The sequence below is a fragment of the Electrophorus electricus genome, chromosome 15 (genome assembly GCF_041902795.1).
Source record: "Electrophorus electricus isolate QZ-2024a chromosome 15, ASM4190279v1, whole genome shotgun sequence".
NCBI lineage: Eukaryota > Metazoa > Chordata > Actinopteri > Gymnotiformes > Gymnotidae > Electrophorus > Electrophorus electricus.
The window spans coordinates 4,121,968-4,138,911 of NC_137511.1; the positions used below are offsets into that span (position 1 = coordinate 4,121,968).

General features: G+C 36.0%; 3 protein-coding genes across 6 annotated transcripts; 1 reads left to right on the plus strand and 2 right to left on the minus strand.

Moving 5' to 3' along the window:
- Positions 1-1,003: 1,003 nt before the first annotated feature.
- On the minus strand, positions 1,004-3,467 carry snf8 (SNF8 subunit of ESCRT-II). Its single transcript, XM_027006002.3, has 8 exons — positions 2,977-3,467; positions 2,711-2,761; positions 2,440-2,578; positions 2,187-2,291; positions 1,956-2,028; positions 1,550-1,691; positions 1,388-1,462; positions 1,004-1,293 (listed from the first exon to the last, which is right to left on the minus strand). The coding sequence occupies exons 1-8, from the start codon at positions 3,028-3,030 to the stop codon at positions 1,156-1,158; spliced, it is 777 nt and encodes a 258-aa protein (XP_026861803.2). The 5' UTR covers positions 3,031-3,467; the 3' UTR covers positions 1,004-1,155.
- A 4,966-nt stretch (positions 3,468-8,433) lies between these two features.
- Positions 8,434-13,073, plus strand: msl1b (MSL complex subunit 1b). 4 transcript variants are annotated; one of them, XM_035533871.2, is made up of 9 exons: positions 8,434-8,515; positions 9,090-9,856; positions 10,009-10,205; positions 10,295-10,596; positions 10,753-10,817; positions 10,941-11,008; positions 11,135-11,262; positions 11,391-11,463; positions 11,603-13,073. In XM_035533871.2, exons 2-9 carry the CDS (start codon positions 9,197-9,199, stop codon positions 11,688-11,690), a joined length of 1,581 nt encoding a protein of 526 aa, XP_035389764.1. In that variant the 5' UTR covers positions 8,434-8,515; positions 9,090-9,196; the 3' UTR covers positions 11,691-13,073. The 4 variants fall into 4 exon arrangements, with proteins under 4 accessions (XP_035389764.1, XP_026861769.2, XP_081553679.1 ...); XM_027005968.3 differs by having other exon boundaries at positions 8,453-8,623; XM_081697553.1 differs by having other exon boundaries at positions 8,453-9,856.
- A 446-nt stretch (positions 13,074-13,519) lies between these two features.
- On the minus strand, positions 13,520-16,460 carry chmp2a (charged multivesicular body protein 2A). Its single transcript, XM_035533396.2, has 6 exons — positions 16,300-16,460; positions 15,532-15,699; positions 15,259-15,438; positions 14,773-14,903; positions 14,599-14,660; positions 13,520-14,498 (listed from the first exon to the last, which is right to left on the minus strand). The coding sequence occupies exons 2-6, from the start codon at positions 15,697-15,699 to the stop codon at positions 14,377-14,379; spliced, it is 663 nt and encodes a 220-aa protein (XP_035389289.1). The 5' UTR covers positions 16,300-16,460; the 3' UTR covers positions 13,520-14,376.
- Positions 16,461-16,944: the final 484 nt, after the last annotated feature.

Below are 16,944 nucleotides of genomic sequence, written 5' to 3' on the forward strand. Positions count from 1 at the left end.
AATTGGTGTTCTGGAGTTACAAACACAAAATTAGTAAAAATACAATAGAAACCTGCACCCAGAAATCAAAGAGACCAACGTATAAGTTACACTGAACTAATATAAAGTTCCACATCGCTATAAAGTCAGAAAAAAATTTAAAGAATAATAGTCATAAATTGAATTCATAAAACATGCCTAAAGCAATTTGAGACCAGCTGATTTTAGCATTTTAATTTAAATTACTTTTAGATGCTCTCCTAGTAATGTAATACAGCTAATACTACCATTGGAATAAGGGTTCAAAATTTAGCTTTAACAGCTGGAGGATCCTTAGAATTCTGGCTGCCAAATTTTGGGGAGGCTGAATAACAAAGGACAAAGCAAAAACTTACTCTAACGAGTTTAGTGAATACTAGCAAGCAAGAAAAGATGGGCAAGCTTCTGGAGGCTGGGTAAATACTTGGAATTATTTACGCTTATGGTAATCAAACGCCATACTGGAAAAACAACACTTTAGCTGTTTAACTTATTTGCAGATTGGGCAAATTTTCAGCTCTCTTATGAATTAAATAATGGATGTCAGCAAAAACACTGATCTGTGTGGTACTGCCATGCTTCCGGTCTGGAATATGACATCTCCGATAAAGTAGCCAATTTTATCGGTGGTCTTATCCTCATTTCAGAGGTTTTAGGCTGTCCACCAATTGCAGTGTTGTATAAAACCATTTATAAGGCTATATTCATTAGACTTAATAAACGGTTTAATGCTAATGGTGAGCACTGGCATATTATGCAAAGTTTGTGATTATATGGCCAAAAGCAATATCAAAATCATAATATGAAAAATACAAGTGACCCAAGTTCTGTGAGAATATGACTACCCTAAGAATTACAAATGAAGTATGCTTAAAGGAAACTAATACATTACATTTTAGGTAATGTGTTTTAAAATTTTATAGCACCCCTTTTCAAACAAACCATGACAATATTTTTATGACATTAATAAAAACAAAAAAATTCCTACAGAAAATAAATGCTTTTATTATTTCAATACACTTTCATTTGACTTTTATGTATTAAGACATGATTTCAGCACTTGCATTCCTAACATTCAACCTAGTTGAAAATTTTACTGTCACTGACATCTTAGTGTACACCAAATTATTCCTCTCATCAAGGTGTCATTTGATTGGCCTCCTCAGGTGTGACATCACGAGAGGAGAGTTCAGAAAAGAGAGCAGGCAGCCAGTACTGTGGCTCGCCTGCAGCTTGTAAATCCAGCCATGCTAGACCCTCTTTCAGCAGATGATCCTGAGAATATTAAGAACACATGGCACATATTTAGAGTGTGCCTGACACGTCCTATAAAACCAAAAGACTGCGTCTTATATGTATACACACTTACAAGCACATGGCAAGCCCGTTCTTTCTCCCACTTGAGGCTCTCCCTGATCTCGCTTACCGTTACGTAGCCCTTTTTCTGGAAGAGAAGTATAATATTTATATCAGTTCGACAACAGTGAGTCCTAAGGGTTTAACCGATGTCTTCATTTTCAACACTGATTACCTCAGCCAGCTGAAGAACTACAGTGTGATCCATGTTGAGCTCTGCTGGAACTGACTGGACCAAGTAAGAGCCTCCGACAGGAATCACTCCAAAGCCATTCCCCATTGCCTTGAGTTTTTTGATGGCCCGTATTAAGTCATCCCTGGTGGTAAAACACCATCAGGTCATGGGAGTCGAGTACAGAACTGGCAGAAATTAAGGGTGATCACAGCTGAGTACTGACAGAAGACTTTAATAAACATTTTAAATATATTTTTCACTATTTTCTGCCAGTTTAGTTACAGCCAACTGTCAGTGTAGTAGTAACTGTCTATTGTATTAAGTACCACCATTTGAATGAACCTATTTTTACCAAGTGCATACTATATAAGGAGGGAGCAAAACTCTTAAGCGCAAAGGCACTCACTGGCTCACATCCTGGGCAAACTTCCCTCTTCCCTTTAATACACGCTGATGAAGTTCATCCAGCGTAATGAGTCCTATTGACAGTGAAAGTTGTTCATAATCATTTTGTAGGAGTATTCCTGCACTTTTCTTCAGATTTTTATTGAGAGTTCATGAGAAAATGTTTCAGAAATTTCTTTTAAAATTCCTATTAATATGTGCTGAGAGACAAGAGGATCTAAATTAAATTTACCTCCATTTCTATGTTTTAGAGCTAGACAGACTTCAATTATCTGCACACCAAGCTCATAATAGAAGTCTCCAACTCCAAGCATCTCGGACCAAAACCCTTTTCCAGCTGTTTGTGAAAAAAAAAATCAAGTAATAAGGTTTACACACATTAGTGACTTTTACTTGCACTATTTAAATAGCAACAGACATGCTTTCTGTTTGACAGCATGTTTAAGCGGCAGCTTTGAACAGTGAGCTCCGAGGGGACTACTTACATGCTAGTGGATCTACTCCTATTGTGGCACACATTTCTTGAAACTGTACCCGGAATTGTGAACTCTTCCGAATCTCTTGTTTATGTTTGCTGGCAAACTCTTCCAAATGAGTTTTGAACGTTTCTAACTGTTTAGACATCTACAAAGAAAAAAGTCATAATATTATGTACACTCAGGCTTTATTCAGCCCCCTTATAAACACCGTTTGTTGGTTAATTTGAATATTAACACTTCCAAGAGATGGTAGAACAGCAAATTGCTTTTCTCTTACCTGTACGATTTGATCTTCAGCCAGGACTGTACCCCTTTCTTTGTACTTGGCCTATAACAACGAACAGAAAAAAATAAATAAATAAAAATAATTAATAAATAATATATATATATATATATATATATATATATATATATATATATATATATATATATATATATAATCCCACACACATACATACATACATATACAAATACATACACATCAAATTGTCATGTAGGCATTAACAGATAAAGAGATCGCTTGAAAAATAATCTGAAAAATACCTCTGCGAGTTTCTTTTTTGCAATTGCCCCTGCACCAACGCCTCTTCTGTGCATGTTGACTGTCGTACTTCCAAATAGCTGACCAAATCTTACCTCCTCCTTTGCCGATTTCGGCTTAAACTATCGATTTTTGACAGTTCAGTAAAGAGTTTCTAGGCCTGCTTTTGTGCCGTAAATAAGATAACTTCATTTACTAGATGACAAACATTAAGTTTATTTTCGAGTTCTCAGGGCCCGGAGGTAACGTTAGCTCACTGCCAGCTAACGAGTCAGTTACTAAACAAAATAAATAACGTCAACATTGTGAATAAAACGAGAACTGAACTCTCTGTGCTAAAGCGAGTACTGTAGATGACTGAATCCTCTTCGAATTAAAAATGAAAAGGGTTTTTGTAACTTTAATTGGTGTTATTTTAATATTCTTTTAGGCACACCGTTTTTGACAATCAAGGAAGAAGGAATGCCTCTCCTACTTCTTCTTCTTCTTCTCCTTCTTCTTTGAGGACTTTATGGTAGAATGAAATGCTGCCATCTACTGGTATTATCAAGTCATATCTTTAAAGTATGGACGCTCCTCTATGAATCTCGTGGGGGAAATAAAACTACAGGATTACTTGGACCTAGTTATAGTCACACCATTTTCAGGCAACTGACAAAACATCTGTGGTACAATCTGGGTACTTCCCTTTTTATGTTACGTGTCTGAGGACAATCTGAGCCAAGTTAGAATGACCTGTTTTCTAATGAAAAAACAGCATGGTTTGTTTGTGTACATTTTTTCCTCAAAGTAAAGAATACATATATGTTTAAGAAAAATAAAGGAGAAACAAGGAAATGAAACTATGAATTTATACCACACTGGTGAATTATTATGGATTCTTTATTACATGCATTTGTACCAATGAAAATAATGCATCTCTATTTAATTTTCAAATATTCAATTTTATTCAACAGCTGTAGTAATGAGGATAATATACATACAGTATAGACTACTTCTCTACTTGGCTGTAAAGCAACACACACACACACACACACACACACACACACACACACACACAAAAGATTTCGACGTGGAAATATGCTTTTATTAAAATTATGTGGATAATATATACTTCACAGAAAGGGCCATGTCAGGTGAAGGGAGGAAGAAATTATCCCCACACTGCTCTCGACTCATTCACGATGTAAGCGCCATGTCTTACTGAACACTAACGACTTCTGTGGAGGAGGGTGGAGAATGACTTTAGAAGTTGTTTTTAATTTAATTTACATTTTTGGATATTTGTGAGAGGTAAGGTGCACAATTACATAAATTATGTCACAACAGCACTCACTTGGATTTGTGAATCCACATGTTCATACCCTTCTTTATATCATTGATTTCTTCACCTTCTGGATCCTCCACCATTATGATTGGTCTGTATCAATGTATATTAAAGTTATTATTTTTCTGTTTATATAACTTACAAAATATTAAAATTATAGTTACAGAATAACCCCCAAGCATATCCTCACACATACCTGCTCTTTTTCTCTCTCTGATTTAGCAGAAAGTTCACAAAGTTCTTCTGTACCAATGAGTCCATTATTTTACTGATATCACTTGCAATAGTTGATTCAGCATAGCGACGTTCCAGGCGTTGGTTGTCATCTGCTGATCTATTAGTGTTAAAATTGTGATAGTGAAATATAATTTTTTAAAAAAACAACAACAACATTCTGAGACATGAGTTATATACATAAGAAAAAAAGAATAAACGTGTTTGTATTGTGTTGAAGGAGAGGTTAAACAGAGTAAAATAATAATAATAAGCAAACATTGTGCCTTGCCTGCTGTCAATCGATCTCGCACCGATTGTCATTATGCCTCCCAAGCAAAGGAAAATGAGTGCAATGAGTTCTGTCTTCATCTTTAACAATCTGACATTCAGATCAAAATGATGCATTAAGACAGATTAGCTATAGTACATCAAATGCAATCATTTCACTGTCAAATATTTTTCATATTTATACTGACAAAGTTAAATTCTATCATGGAGGTTTTGGAGGAAGATGTATTAAGGGTTACCTTGTCCAACTCTTGTGCTGTAGCAATGACGGTTTAAAGGGGTTGTCCATGTTACAATGAACCACAGTGGCCTTTTATACATTACTAATACATAACTTCTGAAAAAAATAACTTAGTTCCACATCATTAAAGGAAGGATTTATATGAATTATATACTGTTGTAAATATTGATAAGATCACATATCTATGCTCAGTCTAAACCTGAACTGATAATAGAAGTCTTTTTGCTTTTGTCAAGGAAAATGTAGTCATTTAACCTATTTCAACAGGTGAAAATGTCATTAAGCTGTTTGTGTGACGTAAAGCTCATAAGGCAATGAATGTGTTGCAGAGCTTATCTAGTTAATGACTCAACTCAAGAAAACATATAGCCTATTTGTAAGTCAATTTAGGAAGCAGAATGTTTGTGCATTACCCCCCCAATATTTTAATTATTGCTCTTGCTTCTGACTCAGTAGGCTGTTTCAAACAAGACCACTGGTCTGGGTTATTGGCCTCTATGATTTTAGAAAAGACCTTCGCCTAATCCTGGAAAAGTGATTACCACCACTACTGTTCTACAAATTTTGGTTTTGACTTGAACTTGTTCTGACAGCTCAATCTTAATCATGATCTAGGCCTCTGAGTGTGGGCCTGGGGGTATTCCAGAAAGCGGGTTTAGCAACTAACTTGGATCTCTTAACTCAGTTTGTGGAAACTCAGTTGCAAAAGCCATGCTCAGAATAAACATAGGTTAGGTAACAAATGCTGTGAAGCTCACCTGCTATCTAGAAGGTTTACTGGACATAAACCAGAGTTAATCATCAGAACACCGGTCGAATATGCAGCGCTATTTAAATCTAGAGGATTAAATTAATGTTGCTACTCATATTATTGATTTATTTAAACATTTTTTATGAATATCTTCACTAATATAGCTAGCTAGCTACTATTTTAAGACAAATTAATCTTTTGAATGTTCTTTACCATGATGTAGACCACAGGATCGTGGATTCGCAATAGGGTACTTTATTGTAGGCATCGGTATTCTATTTTTTACTGTTTTCCCCCACTTTAATATTTTATCAGAGGATGACAAATCAACTGTCTGTCCTTTTTGGTGTTGTAGGTTGGTGTTTTCAAAAAGTAGTCTATGTAGCTTACTTAGCATAAATGTGTAAAGTCAATTAAATATCCATACATTTTTAAGTAGTTACACATCTTTAAATATATAAGTGGCTGTGTCAGTTTCACAATAAGAATCTCATATTTCAATCTCATATTTCTTATAGCCTTATAACTCCCTATAACTGCTCCTTCAGTAGTAAATGTATGTAAATAGAAATCATACCAATAATGTGCAGGTAATGACAAAACATTTCACTTTCTTCCAGTGCAAAGCTTTATTTCACAATATTGCTTTTCTTCACTATCAATAACTCAGGGCAACAAAAATTAGAACTTTTTCTTTGTTTGCAAAAGTAAAATAGGTAGCCCTTTTTACACTGAATTCAAATTTGTATTTAAAACTCTTCTATCACCTATGGTTTTAAAGTGATGGGGCAATATGGTGTTCATAAATAAAGCTCTCTCTCTCTATATATATAGATACACATACACACACACACACATGCACACGCGCATTTTGTTTGCGCAGCTGATGAAGGAAAATGTTCTGTTTCTCTGGAAACTGTGCGCATTACTGCAACTTTGTATCTCTCTCTGTCTCCATATATATCTCCTTACATTACATTTACATTAAAATATGTACTTCTAAAAAGTACAATGAATGATTTTTGACTATATTTGGACTCACAAACACCCCTCTTCAGTGTCCAGCAGTAGTCTAAACTACCAACATAGGTGGGATCCTCTTTTATACATAATTACTTATGAGTATACAGGAACAAAAAAACATATGCTTATTATTCAGTGTGCAAAAATACATAATAAACATCTTTTTCGCAGGAAGCAACATCATGATTGACCAGTGTACTAAGCAATACATGTTTTAGTACTAATAGTCATCAATAGCCTAATAATAGTTGCTTGTGTGTTGATACATTGTAGGCTACAACAAACATGCACAATGACTTCATGTAATGGTCCGATAAACCCTACCAAGTGGTTTTATGTGGTTTCCTTCATGGAGACAGAAGGAACTCCTGCCTGCTGTCTTTTATGACACCACTTGCTGACCCTGCTACAGTCTCACCCGCTGTAGGACTAGAGCTAGGTTCAAGACAGAAACGTAGGCTAGGCCTACAAGCAAGGACAGTTTCCAGAGCCTGAATGGACAATCAGAACCAACACTGAAAAGGCATCAGACTTTAGTGTGGCTTGTTTGATACTACACCCTGCCACACCACATAATAACCTAGAGGAAGAACTACAACCGTGGCACAGATGGTAAAGTCCTTAAAAGACACCACTGGCATAACATTTCTTCTTACTATATGTTCAAAAGCATCACCTTCCTGCATGTATAGATCAATAAGACAGCAATTACTTGACATTACTGAAATTAAAATTTTAAAACATTTGCAAAAGGTCTGTAAAAATCATGTATAACCCCAAATGTATGTACTATTATGAACACACAGTTGTGGCTCCTTTGTTACATAACATTTTTCATATATGCTGCCTTTCATGCATTTACGACTTTGGACACGTGTATCTTATGTTATGTAACATCATGTAAGATACTCAATCATCATATGGAAAACCTGTGGAAATTATCCTACTTCCTACAATCTAAAAGAGAATCTCGACTACAAGATTACCTCTATATAACTACAGAAATTAAGTAGCTATGTGTAAAAAAATCTTATCATTTTGAATTAAGATAAAACATTTTGCAACATTTACTTAACTGGTGAGATGTTAACGCTGTTTAATTACTCTTGGATTACATACGATATAAACAGAAAATCATCACAATTAATCCAACTTAAAAGTCTGCATACATAACGTTAATTTCGAATTGCAACAGAGTGCAATAAGAAATTAGTTTGTTAATCGTTATTGTTGATTGTTATAATTGTTAAACCCACCCACATTCCCCAAAGCATCACAGCACTAAGAGGACTACTAAACGTTGGAGTTTAACACTGAAATCATCACACTATTTAGACGACCATAATGCTACGATGTTTTTGGGAAACGGGTTCCTGATCTGCCTTAATTAAGCAAACGGTAAGGTCCAGTCGTGGCCAAAATCGAGAACATACATTGTAACAAAATTGAATTCGTTCATAACTTGCGTTCTAATGATAACGACTCAGTAAATTTAATAAAACATTTCTATTTTTTTCCTTCTGCAGAAATCTGGCCAGCGACATTTTTCAAACTTCTTGTTAAGACCAGCCAGCCACCTACCAAATTGTGTAAACGCGTCTTAAATCTACGCATGCGCAGTGTCTGCTTTTAAATCGCACGTATGCTCAACATGGTGCTGAGGATAACGCCTGAAAATGGGGGATACTAATAAAAGTAAAGTATATCATTATATATTTCGTTTTCGCGGCTGATGAGCGCATCGCCTGTAATGCAACGAGAAAATTCGATGCCAGACTTAAGTGAGCGCACTTCATGCAGACGGTATGATTAAAACCTTGAGATGAAAAGTGCTTGTTATTGTTTTACCTCTCCTCGTTTTGCTAGCTGGCTAAACAAGCTAGCCCCATAACCGGCATTGCGGATCAAAATGGAGGCGAGTGCTGAGTGGCTACGTGTGGCAGCTAGAGAAGTGCTGAATTGGTCCTGAAGCAGAATATGACACAGATTTCCTTAACACGTTTTGGGAGTCTGTTGATTCTTATGCCAATGAATAAATATGCAGGGTATCAAGTAGCTATGTAGCTAGCTAGCTAAGTTAGCAATGTAATTAGCTAGTGTTAGCTAGCTTGCAATGAGATATTAGGGGGTATAATGAAATATTCGCAACTTTGTCCCTATAACGGTCAGTCAAAATCTGGCGGGCTGATTTGCAGTGTTGATTATTTTACCTGTTTGTACTTATCTCACTGGATAAGTCCAAATTATTATTATTTTTTTCTGTTCACAGGTTAGGAAGACAGTCCGATGCTTTAACGTGTTTTCACTAACTGTAACATTATAAGCTGACATGGACAACTATGGTTTATTTTGTAGCGTTAGCTTACTGTTTTCGCCATGAGTATGCGTTCCGAATCCATCTCTAAGGTGGGACTGCGCTCAGAATCAAACAATTTTCACCTGTCAAAAAGAAGCTTAGGGCACATTAGCCCCCCCCAAGATTCATTCACTTTTGGCAAAGAAACGCACGACTCTCTTGGCATCACTCTTAACAACTCTGGACATCACTTCATTAAATCAAGAAACCTGGACAAAAATCTCGTTGGGAAAGCTACTCGGCGTTTACTGCCGGGAGGACAGAACAAAGCAGTAGCTGCTGCTTCTGGATCCAGCTCTGAGAGCGCAGACACACTTGCATCTCAACGTAAACAAATGGGGGGCGAAGGAACCCCTGTTAAAAGTAAAACTCCACTTGGACAGACCAACACTATTGATAACAAGGCAGAGTTTGTTTCAATGAATTCACACAACTCCAGAGATTCTGGAGGGGAAGAAAGCACAAAAGGGTTGGAAACTATGAGGCCTCACAGTGTGGCATCTCATGAACACACGGAGGATAAACGAAAGAACATTAGGAAAACCTCTGGACATCCCAATTCACAAGCCAGTTGTCTTCGACAACTCCTCTTACTTCAGCTGAACTTGATAGAGCAACAGCAGCAACAGCTGCAGGCTAAGGACAAGGAAATAGATGAACTAAAAGCAGACAGAGACACGGTATGTGAAGTGGTTTTAAATTACATGGGAGCTAGCAGAGTTTTATTGGTTACACATTTGCCTGAGGATTGTGGCTTTCTGTCCCTATCAGTTAAGTAGTTATGAAAAAAATATTCTTTAAAGTGGCCTCTGTTTTACACATCTTCACACAGCTTCTTGCACGGATTGAGCGGATGGAACGGCGTTTACAGTTGATGAGTAAGGAACCACGTGACAAGCGTCTCTTTCAGCCATTAGAACGTTGGGTCCCGGACACAGATGACTTTTGGGATTCAGATGTAGGAGAGAGCCCACAGACCCCAACACCTAAATCCTCTGTATTTAGTCGAGGCAGCAAAGTGCAAAAGAGGTAACGGATGCAGACAAGTCTGAGGTATGGCACGTTTCAGTCACTTTCAGTACTTGTTTAATTTTTGCTATTAATCTTTTGCTGGTTAGGAAATTTGGCTTTGTGGATTCCAAAATACAGAGGTCACAAGGAAAGGCTTCTAGGTTAACCCCTCAGAAATCAGACACTGGAGGAGCCTCACCATGCCAAAGGGACCTACGAAACAAGGAGACCCCTGAAAAGACCGGGAGGTCATCCAGTCAGATGGAAACCCTCTCGGAGGGAGAGGACAGCTGTGAAAATGATGACTTTCCATATATGACGACAACTGAAATGTACTTATGCTGCTGGCACCAGCCTCCTGTCTCTCCACTACGAGAGCAATCGCCCAAGAAAGAGGAGGATGTTGCCAGTGAGTGCTTTAAGTACATGGATTTTGTTTAAAATGATTAAGAGCATGCTGATATGTCACTTAAATAATATATATATATATATATATATATATATATATATATATATATATATATATATCACATATATTAAAAATATATTTATATATTTTGTTTAGTCCCATCCTGGAGAGAAAACCGCATAGAGCCTTTGAGAGAGGAAGATGTTTTTGAAATCTCTGAGGTAAGATCATGTCTTAATTGGTACATTTTCTCTACTTTGTTACTTTACGTGTCTACTCATTTTACATTACAGTTCCAAAAAACATGTAGTACAAAGCAATACCTGCTTTTTCTCCGCCGTCAGAATCTTGAGGATGGTGTCTTCCTGAAACGACATTCAAAGCTAGAGCTGGATGAAAAAAGACGGAAAAGGTAAGAGTGGGGCTACTTTTTGATTAATTCTGTTAAGATTCCAGTGTTATCATTAGACAAATTTATTTGAACCTGGATATTCTTTCTGTATACCACTGGTTAAATGGTCTGTTTATCTCACTGTAGATGGGACATTCAAAGGATTCGGGAACAGCGTATGCTCCAAAGGCTGCAGCAGCGCATGGAGAAGAGAAAGATGAATATTCAGGAGAGTGAACCAGAGATATCCTCCTTTTACCCTGATATTGATGATGGTATGTTTTCTACATTAGTTCATTCAAGCTTTTGATTAGTTTTGGCACAAATAATATGTAACAAAAAACATGGACTTCATCCTCGCAAAGATATGACAGGTTTGTGATTCAACTAATTTTCCCCTCAGTGGAGTCAGTTGTCATTACACCCTTTCTACCTGTTGTGGCCTTTGGCCGGCCTTTGCCCAAGCTGACTCCACAGTGAGTACCTCATATTATTAAAATAAAATGACTATTGGTTGGAGTTCATAACACTCTTCAAACATTTGGGTGTGTTATCCCCATCATTTTGGCATTTAGATTTTTCTTTTTCTTTTCTGTCTCCTCCACTCGCCCACAGGAACTTTGAGCTGCCATGGCTTGATGAAAGAAGTCGTTGTCGCATAGAGAATCAGAAAAAAACTCCTCACAGGACCTGCCGGAAATAAGACATTGAATAAGTCATTGAATTTGATCGGCTATCCATGTTGAATGCTGCAGAGGGAGATGGCCCTGGTTTAAATTTACAGGGGACTTGATAAACTTTGCGGAATTGTGCAGCTGTGTGTGTGTGTGGTTTTACAATTAAACTGTAATTAGACTCCCATGTGACAATAAGAAAATTAGTGTTGCAGATTTATTTATATTGTTAACTGTTAGGACAAACCCATGCCCTGTGGGGTTTTTTGTAAAAATGTCTAGCGTTGAGCCTGGATTGTATTCTGTATAAAGTAGTCTTGGTCCTGCTCTGTCTATTTTTACATAAATTATGAAAGCACTGGTTTAAGTAACACCTTCACATGCAGAACCTAGTGGCTGTGGAGGAGCTGATGCATATTTTGGCTGTTGCCCCTCAGTGGTCATGTCTCATGCACAGTGGATATTTGAGTGACGAGCTGTACTTAACCAATATCTACATACACTCTGCAGGTATAGTGGAGAGTGAACCAAGAATACTCTGAGAATCCAAGTGGTTTAAGACTTAATCTTTCTTTTTTTCAGTTTTAGAATGCATGGCTGTCTTGATTTGATTAGACATCTTTCTTATTTGTAAGCACAATAGAAATTCCATTAAAAATGTTAACCTCACAAAGCTGTACATTCTAAGTTGTTTTATAGCATATATATATATATATATATATATATATATATATATATATATATATATATATATATATAAAAGGTAGTTCTTATTTGTAGGCTTGTACAGGTCTGCATGTCTAGAGTTGCTTGACAAGGCATGCAAGTGGACTGAGAGGATGTCTAATAATCTGTTCACACAACATGAATGACCTCCCATCATTCTGGTTCATAATTCTTGTCCAAGGTTATCTGACTGTGTAGTTTGATATTGTCTATTATAACAGCCCAAAATCTCATGTCAGTTAAGTCATGATCTATTACATGCCTCACACAATGTAACTTCAAAACAAATCATCATTCGCTGCATGATCATGCACTGCAGTAACCTGAAACCTGGTTTTATTTTGATATAAATTTGTTTTGTCACAACACATCTTTTCCCCTCCTCCTGAATGTGTAAAATATTTTGTGTCTAGCTATACATTGCCTGTAGAATGTATATAAGGGAAATTGTTATTTTTTTATTATTTAATGTTTGACATATCTGTTCAATATAGAAATATTGGTAGGGTGTTGGCAAAGTTACTGAAGAAGATTGTTTAGAAAAAGTATAGAAATTGTTTTTAATAGATTTTGATTTTGTCCTCTTTGGCATTAGATTTTGTTCTTTTGCTTTTATGAATATACCATGAAATCTTTTGCTGGACAATTAAAATATTCAGCTCATGCTGTATTTTTGTATAAAGCTCGAGCTACTGCTATGTGATTTATGGAATGTTACTTTTATGGAAGTATATCAAAAGTTTTAATTAAGTACTTTAAGTAACCAACAAAGATTATATGCTTGGTTATATGCCACTGGTAAACCAGGTTTTAAAAGTGCTGAAATGAGTAATTCCCAAATGCGAGAACAATTTAGAAGAACAACTGTTAACATCTTTTGAACCTTGATGTTTGTTATCCTGAACCCTTGTCGTATGGCTTGTTCAAACTAACTTGCAAGAATGCCAGTATACCTACGTTCCCCTATGAAGTAGTTCCCCTACTTAATTAGCTGACCATTTTAGAACACTGGCTTTCTGAGCACTGTAGCTTTCTTACAGCCAAACTCACAAGTGTTCGATTTCATTCCTGTACTTAGTTAAAAGCATTCAGCAATTGCATTCAGTACAGGAATGTCACATTTTAACTCTGCTAATTGTGAAAAATGTTTATTGAGGAAAAAGAACAAGGCAAAATACATCCCCATTTACTTTTAGATAAATACTATAATACAGCAATATCCATAAATTTTGTCTGAACCCTTTTACCAAGTAAAATGTACTTAACTGGGAGAATCTAGTGAAGAATGATTATCTGTAGATATGTAATGGGCCACTATACTGTGATGGTGAGTAAAGAACAATTTAGGAAAGTATAAGAAGCATTTTCTAATCATGACCTGGTACCAGTACATTTTTAAGCACTGCAATATATAAACCACCATCCTTAAAAGACTTACAAATCTGTAATAAAACCATGATATTAATGTGACATAGTATAGAGGAGAAATAGTTGAGGTAACTTAATACATACAGATTTTAAGATTGTAGTAACTCATTTTGCACTAATATAAAAGACCATTTTCTTTCCCACGAACATTTATTTGAGTAGACTGATGGCAGAAAGCATGTCCTTTTAAAGGTAGTACTACTTAGTGTTTATTCCTGTCACCAATTTCCAGCAAGGTACCTTGGCTATAGACTTTTTATCCAGTAAAAGCTTTCATTATTAAAATAAGATCTGTGTGGCATGAATGTCCTGGAAACCATTGGAAAATCTTTGTTTGAAGCATTTGTTTGATAGAATATCATACTGCACATTTCCAATAGAAAAAATGAAAAAGAAAACACATTCACATAAGAGTGCCTTATATTAAAACAAACAGACTGCATCCAAATCTTGCAGTGATCCTCCATCTTCTGCTTTAATGACTTAACATTTCAGTGAAGTGTTAGAAAGCTTTATGCACTTATTTCTGTACTAAAGCCTCAACCAAAAGTCCTGTTTGATTCAGTCTCTCCTGAGATTATTCAGTCTTTCTTCCAGGTCAGCATCTGCATCTGCCAGAGTAGCTTGCGGTTCAGCTTTCTTCCCAGCGGCAACTGAAAGGCTCCCACCAGTAGACGGCAGATCTGTTTGAAAACATGTCCAGATATAGAAAAATAGATATAAATGTAATGGTATTATATGGTTGCCTTTATTAAAATTGCAGTGCAAAAATAAATAACATACTTGATAGCTCATCTGAAAGATTAAGGCCCAACTCATCTAGCACCTGGGAAACCACAGCATCACTACAAAAATAGAAATAAAAGAAGTGAATATAAAGACAATATAGCAGTCACATATTCCCATTTCAGTCAAAGAATGACTCTTCTTCTAAAATGTTCTAAAACATAATCCTACCTCTCCTCTTCATCATCCTCATCTCCCATTGCATCATCAATTGCATCATTCATCATCTCTTCCTTCATATCCATAATTTCACTTTGGCGCTCAAACTCCATCATGATCTTCTGAATTTGTGGCAATTTCAACTGTGCACAGGGTGAATACATTGTCATTGAATACTGGGACTCCTAGGCTATTGTCCAACCCACATGATCATATTGTGTAACTTGTGTGCATGTGATTAATATAGGTCTTGATGAGCATTGTTCAAAACACACTCTGCAACCTCACCACCTTGTTGGATATTTTATTAGGGTTAATATATATATATATATATATATATATATATATATATATATATTTTTTTTTTTTTTACACACATACACACACACACATATATAAATATATGCAAACATTTTATACACACACACACACACACACACACACACACACACACACACATACATAATAAACTACAGGTTGTATATTAGGTCAACTGACCTGTCTGTTCATTGTGGCCATGGCTTTTGTGACTCCCTTCATAGCTTGTGCCATGCTGTTGTTTGACTTGAGGGTTTGGATTTTGAGACTGACTGCTTGAATGTTGGCTCTCATCATTATGAATTTTTTTACATATCGCCTTGTGCGAACCAAGTCTTTGGCCATTATCTTAACTGCATCCTGTAACAAAAATCAAAACATTATAATTAGTCCTATGCATATATTATATACACACACACACATATATATATATATTAACATGACCCCACTTACCATCTGTCCCTGTTTGGCCATTTTCTTTATGTCAGCTATGATTTTCTTTTCTTGTTGTTCCAGTCTCTGGCGCTCCCTGTCTAGATCTCTCATGGCTCTATTCAGGGCTCGCTGGTTCTGTCTCAGCATCTCCTCTGGGGTCTTCCTCCGCCCAAATAAAAACTCCATCTAATAACGAGCCAGAATGCATTCTATTGTGTTACTGTAACTGACAAGAAACTTTTCTAGTACATGTCGAAACGCGAATGAAAACACTTAATCTTATACTGGCTACAACATGCCTAGTGTCATAATATGACAAACAAGGCCATCGAGTGACTTATATAAGAGAACGCTCTACTGTCATCTTCCTGAATTAAGATTATCATATTATTAACTACATAATTTACTCAATCTGTAATTGATAATCTCACAGTATTAGCAAATAACGTAGATAAAAGAAGCTGCTAGCGGGCAGTTCAGTAACGGACGCTCTGAGTTGGACCTATGTACTCTTTGGAGGACAGCGTCACGTACACTATTGTCAGAGTACTGATTTACAATACTTTGAATATTACAGTTAGATTGTCCTTCACATCATTTCATATAATATAAAATTTCACTTATTAGATATTTGCCAGACAACGGCTTTTACAGGAATTAAAACTGACGAGCAAATATCTAGCTAACTACCTAGCTAGCGTTAGCTAGGTAACGTAAACTGATAGGTTAGCTAGCAAAACTGATAGCTAACAAAACTCAGGACAACGTATGACTTTTAAAAGTTACCTTAATTTTTTTCTTTCGTCGGTAATGTCTATGAATCAAGTGGGACTTTTTTTGTTTGTTTTCAGAAGAAAGAATCAGTGACGCTTTTCCCTTCTATTACTATTTCGAGTTCGTGGATTTATTCGTTTGTTTTCCTTATAACACTTCCGCATATCAATACTTCCTATGGAAAGATCATACGTCATAGGATGTACGTATGATTAAAAAAACAGTTACATGTTTAGATTGGATGACAAATTCTGGGTTAGGATCATTACAAAGAGCTGTTGTCATTGTTATTTAAGATAAATTACCCCAATATTTAATTATAGATACAAATTAGCCGTGTGCATACATTTGAAACTTGCTTATATAACAAAGCGAAACAAAACGTTTTGTGGTGTGCTGATACGCCTGCAGCTAATTCTTAAAGAGTTCTGTAACAATTTATAATTTTGCGTGTGTATAATTATTGTAGTATTACGATACAATTTTTATTTAGAGTAATATATTGCCATTAAAATGCATTCTGCACCGATACAGAACAGATAATCAGTATACAATTACATAGTAAGTAAATTTTCTACATATTCCTTAGTCATATATTAACGTATATAAATTGTGGAATTTTTAGCAAGTGCAAAAAACATGAACATTAATAACTGC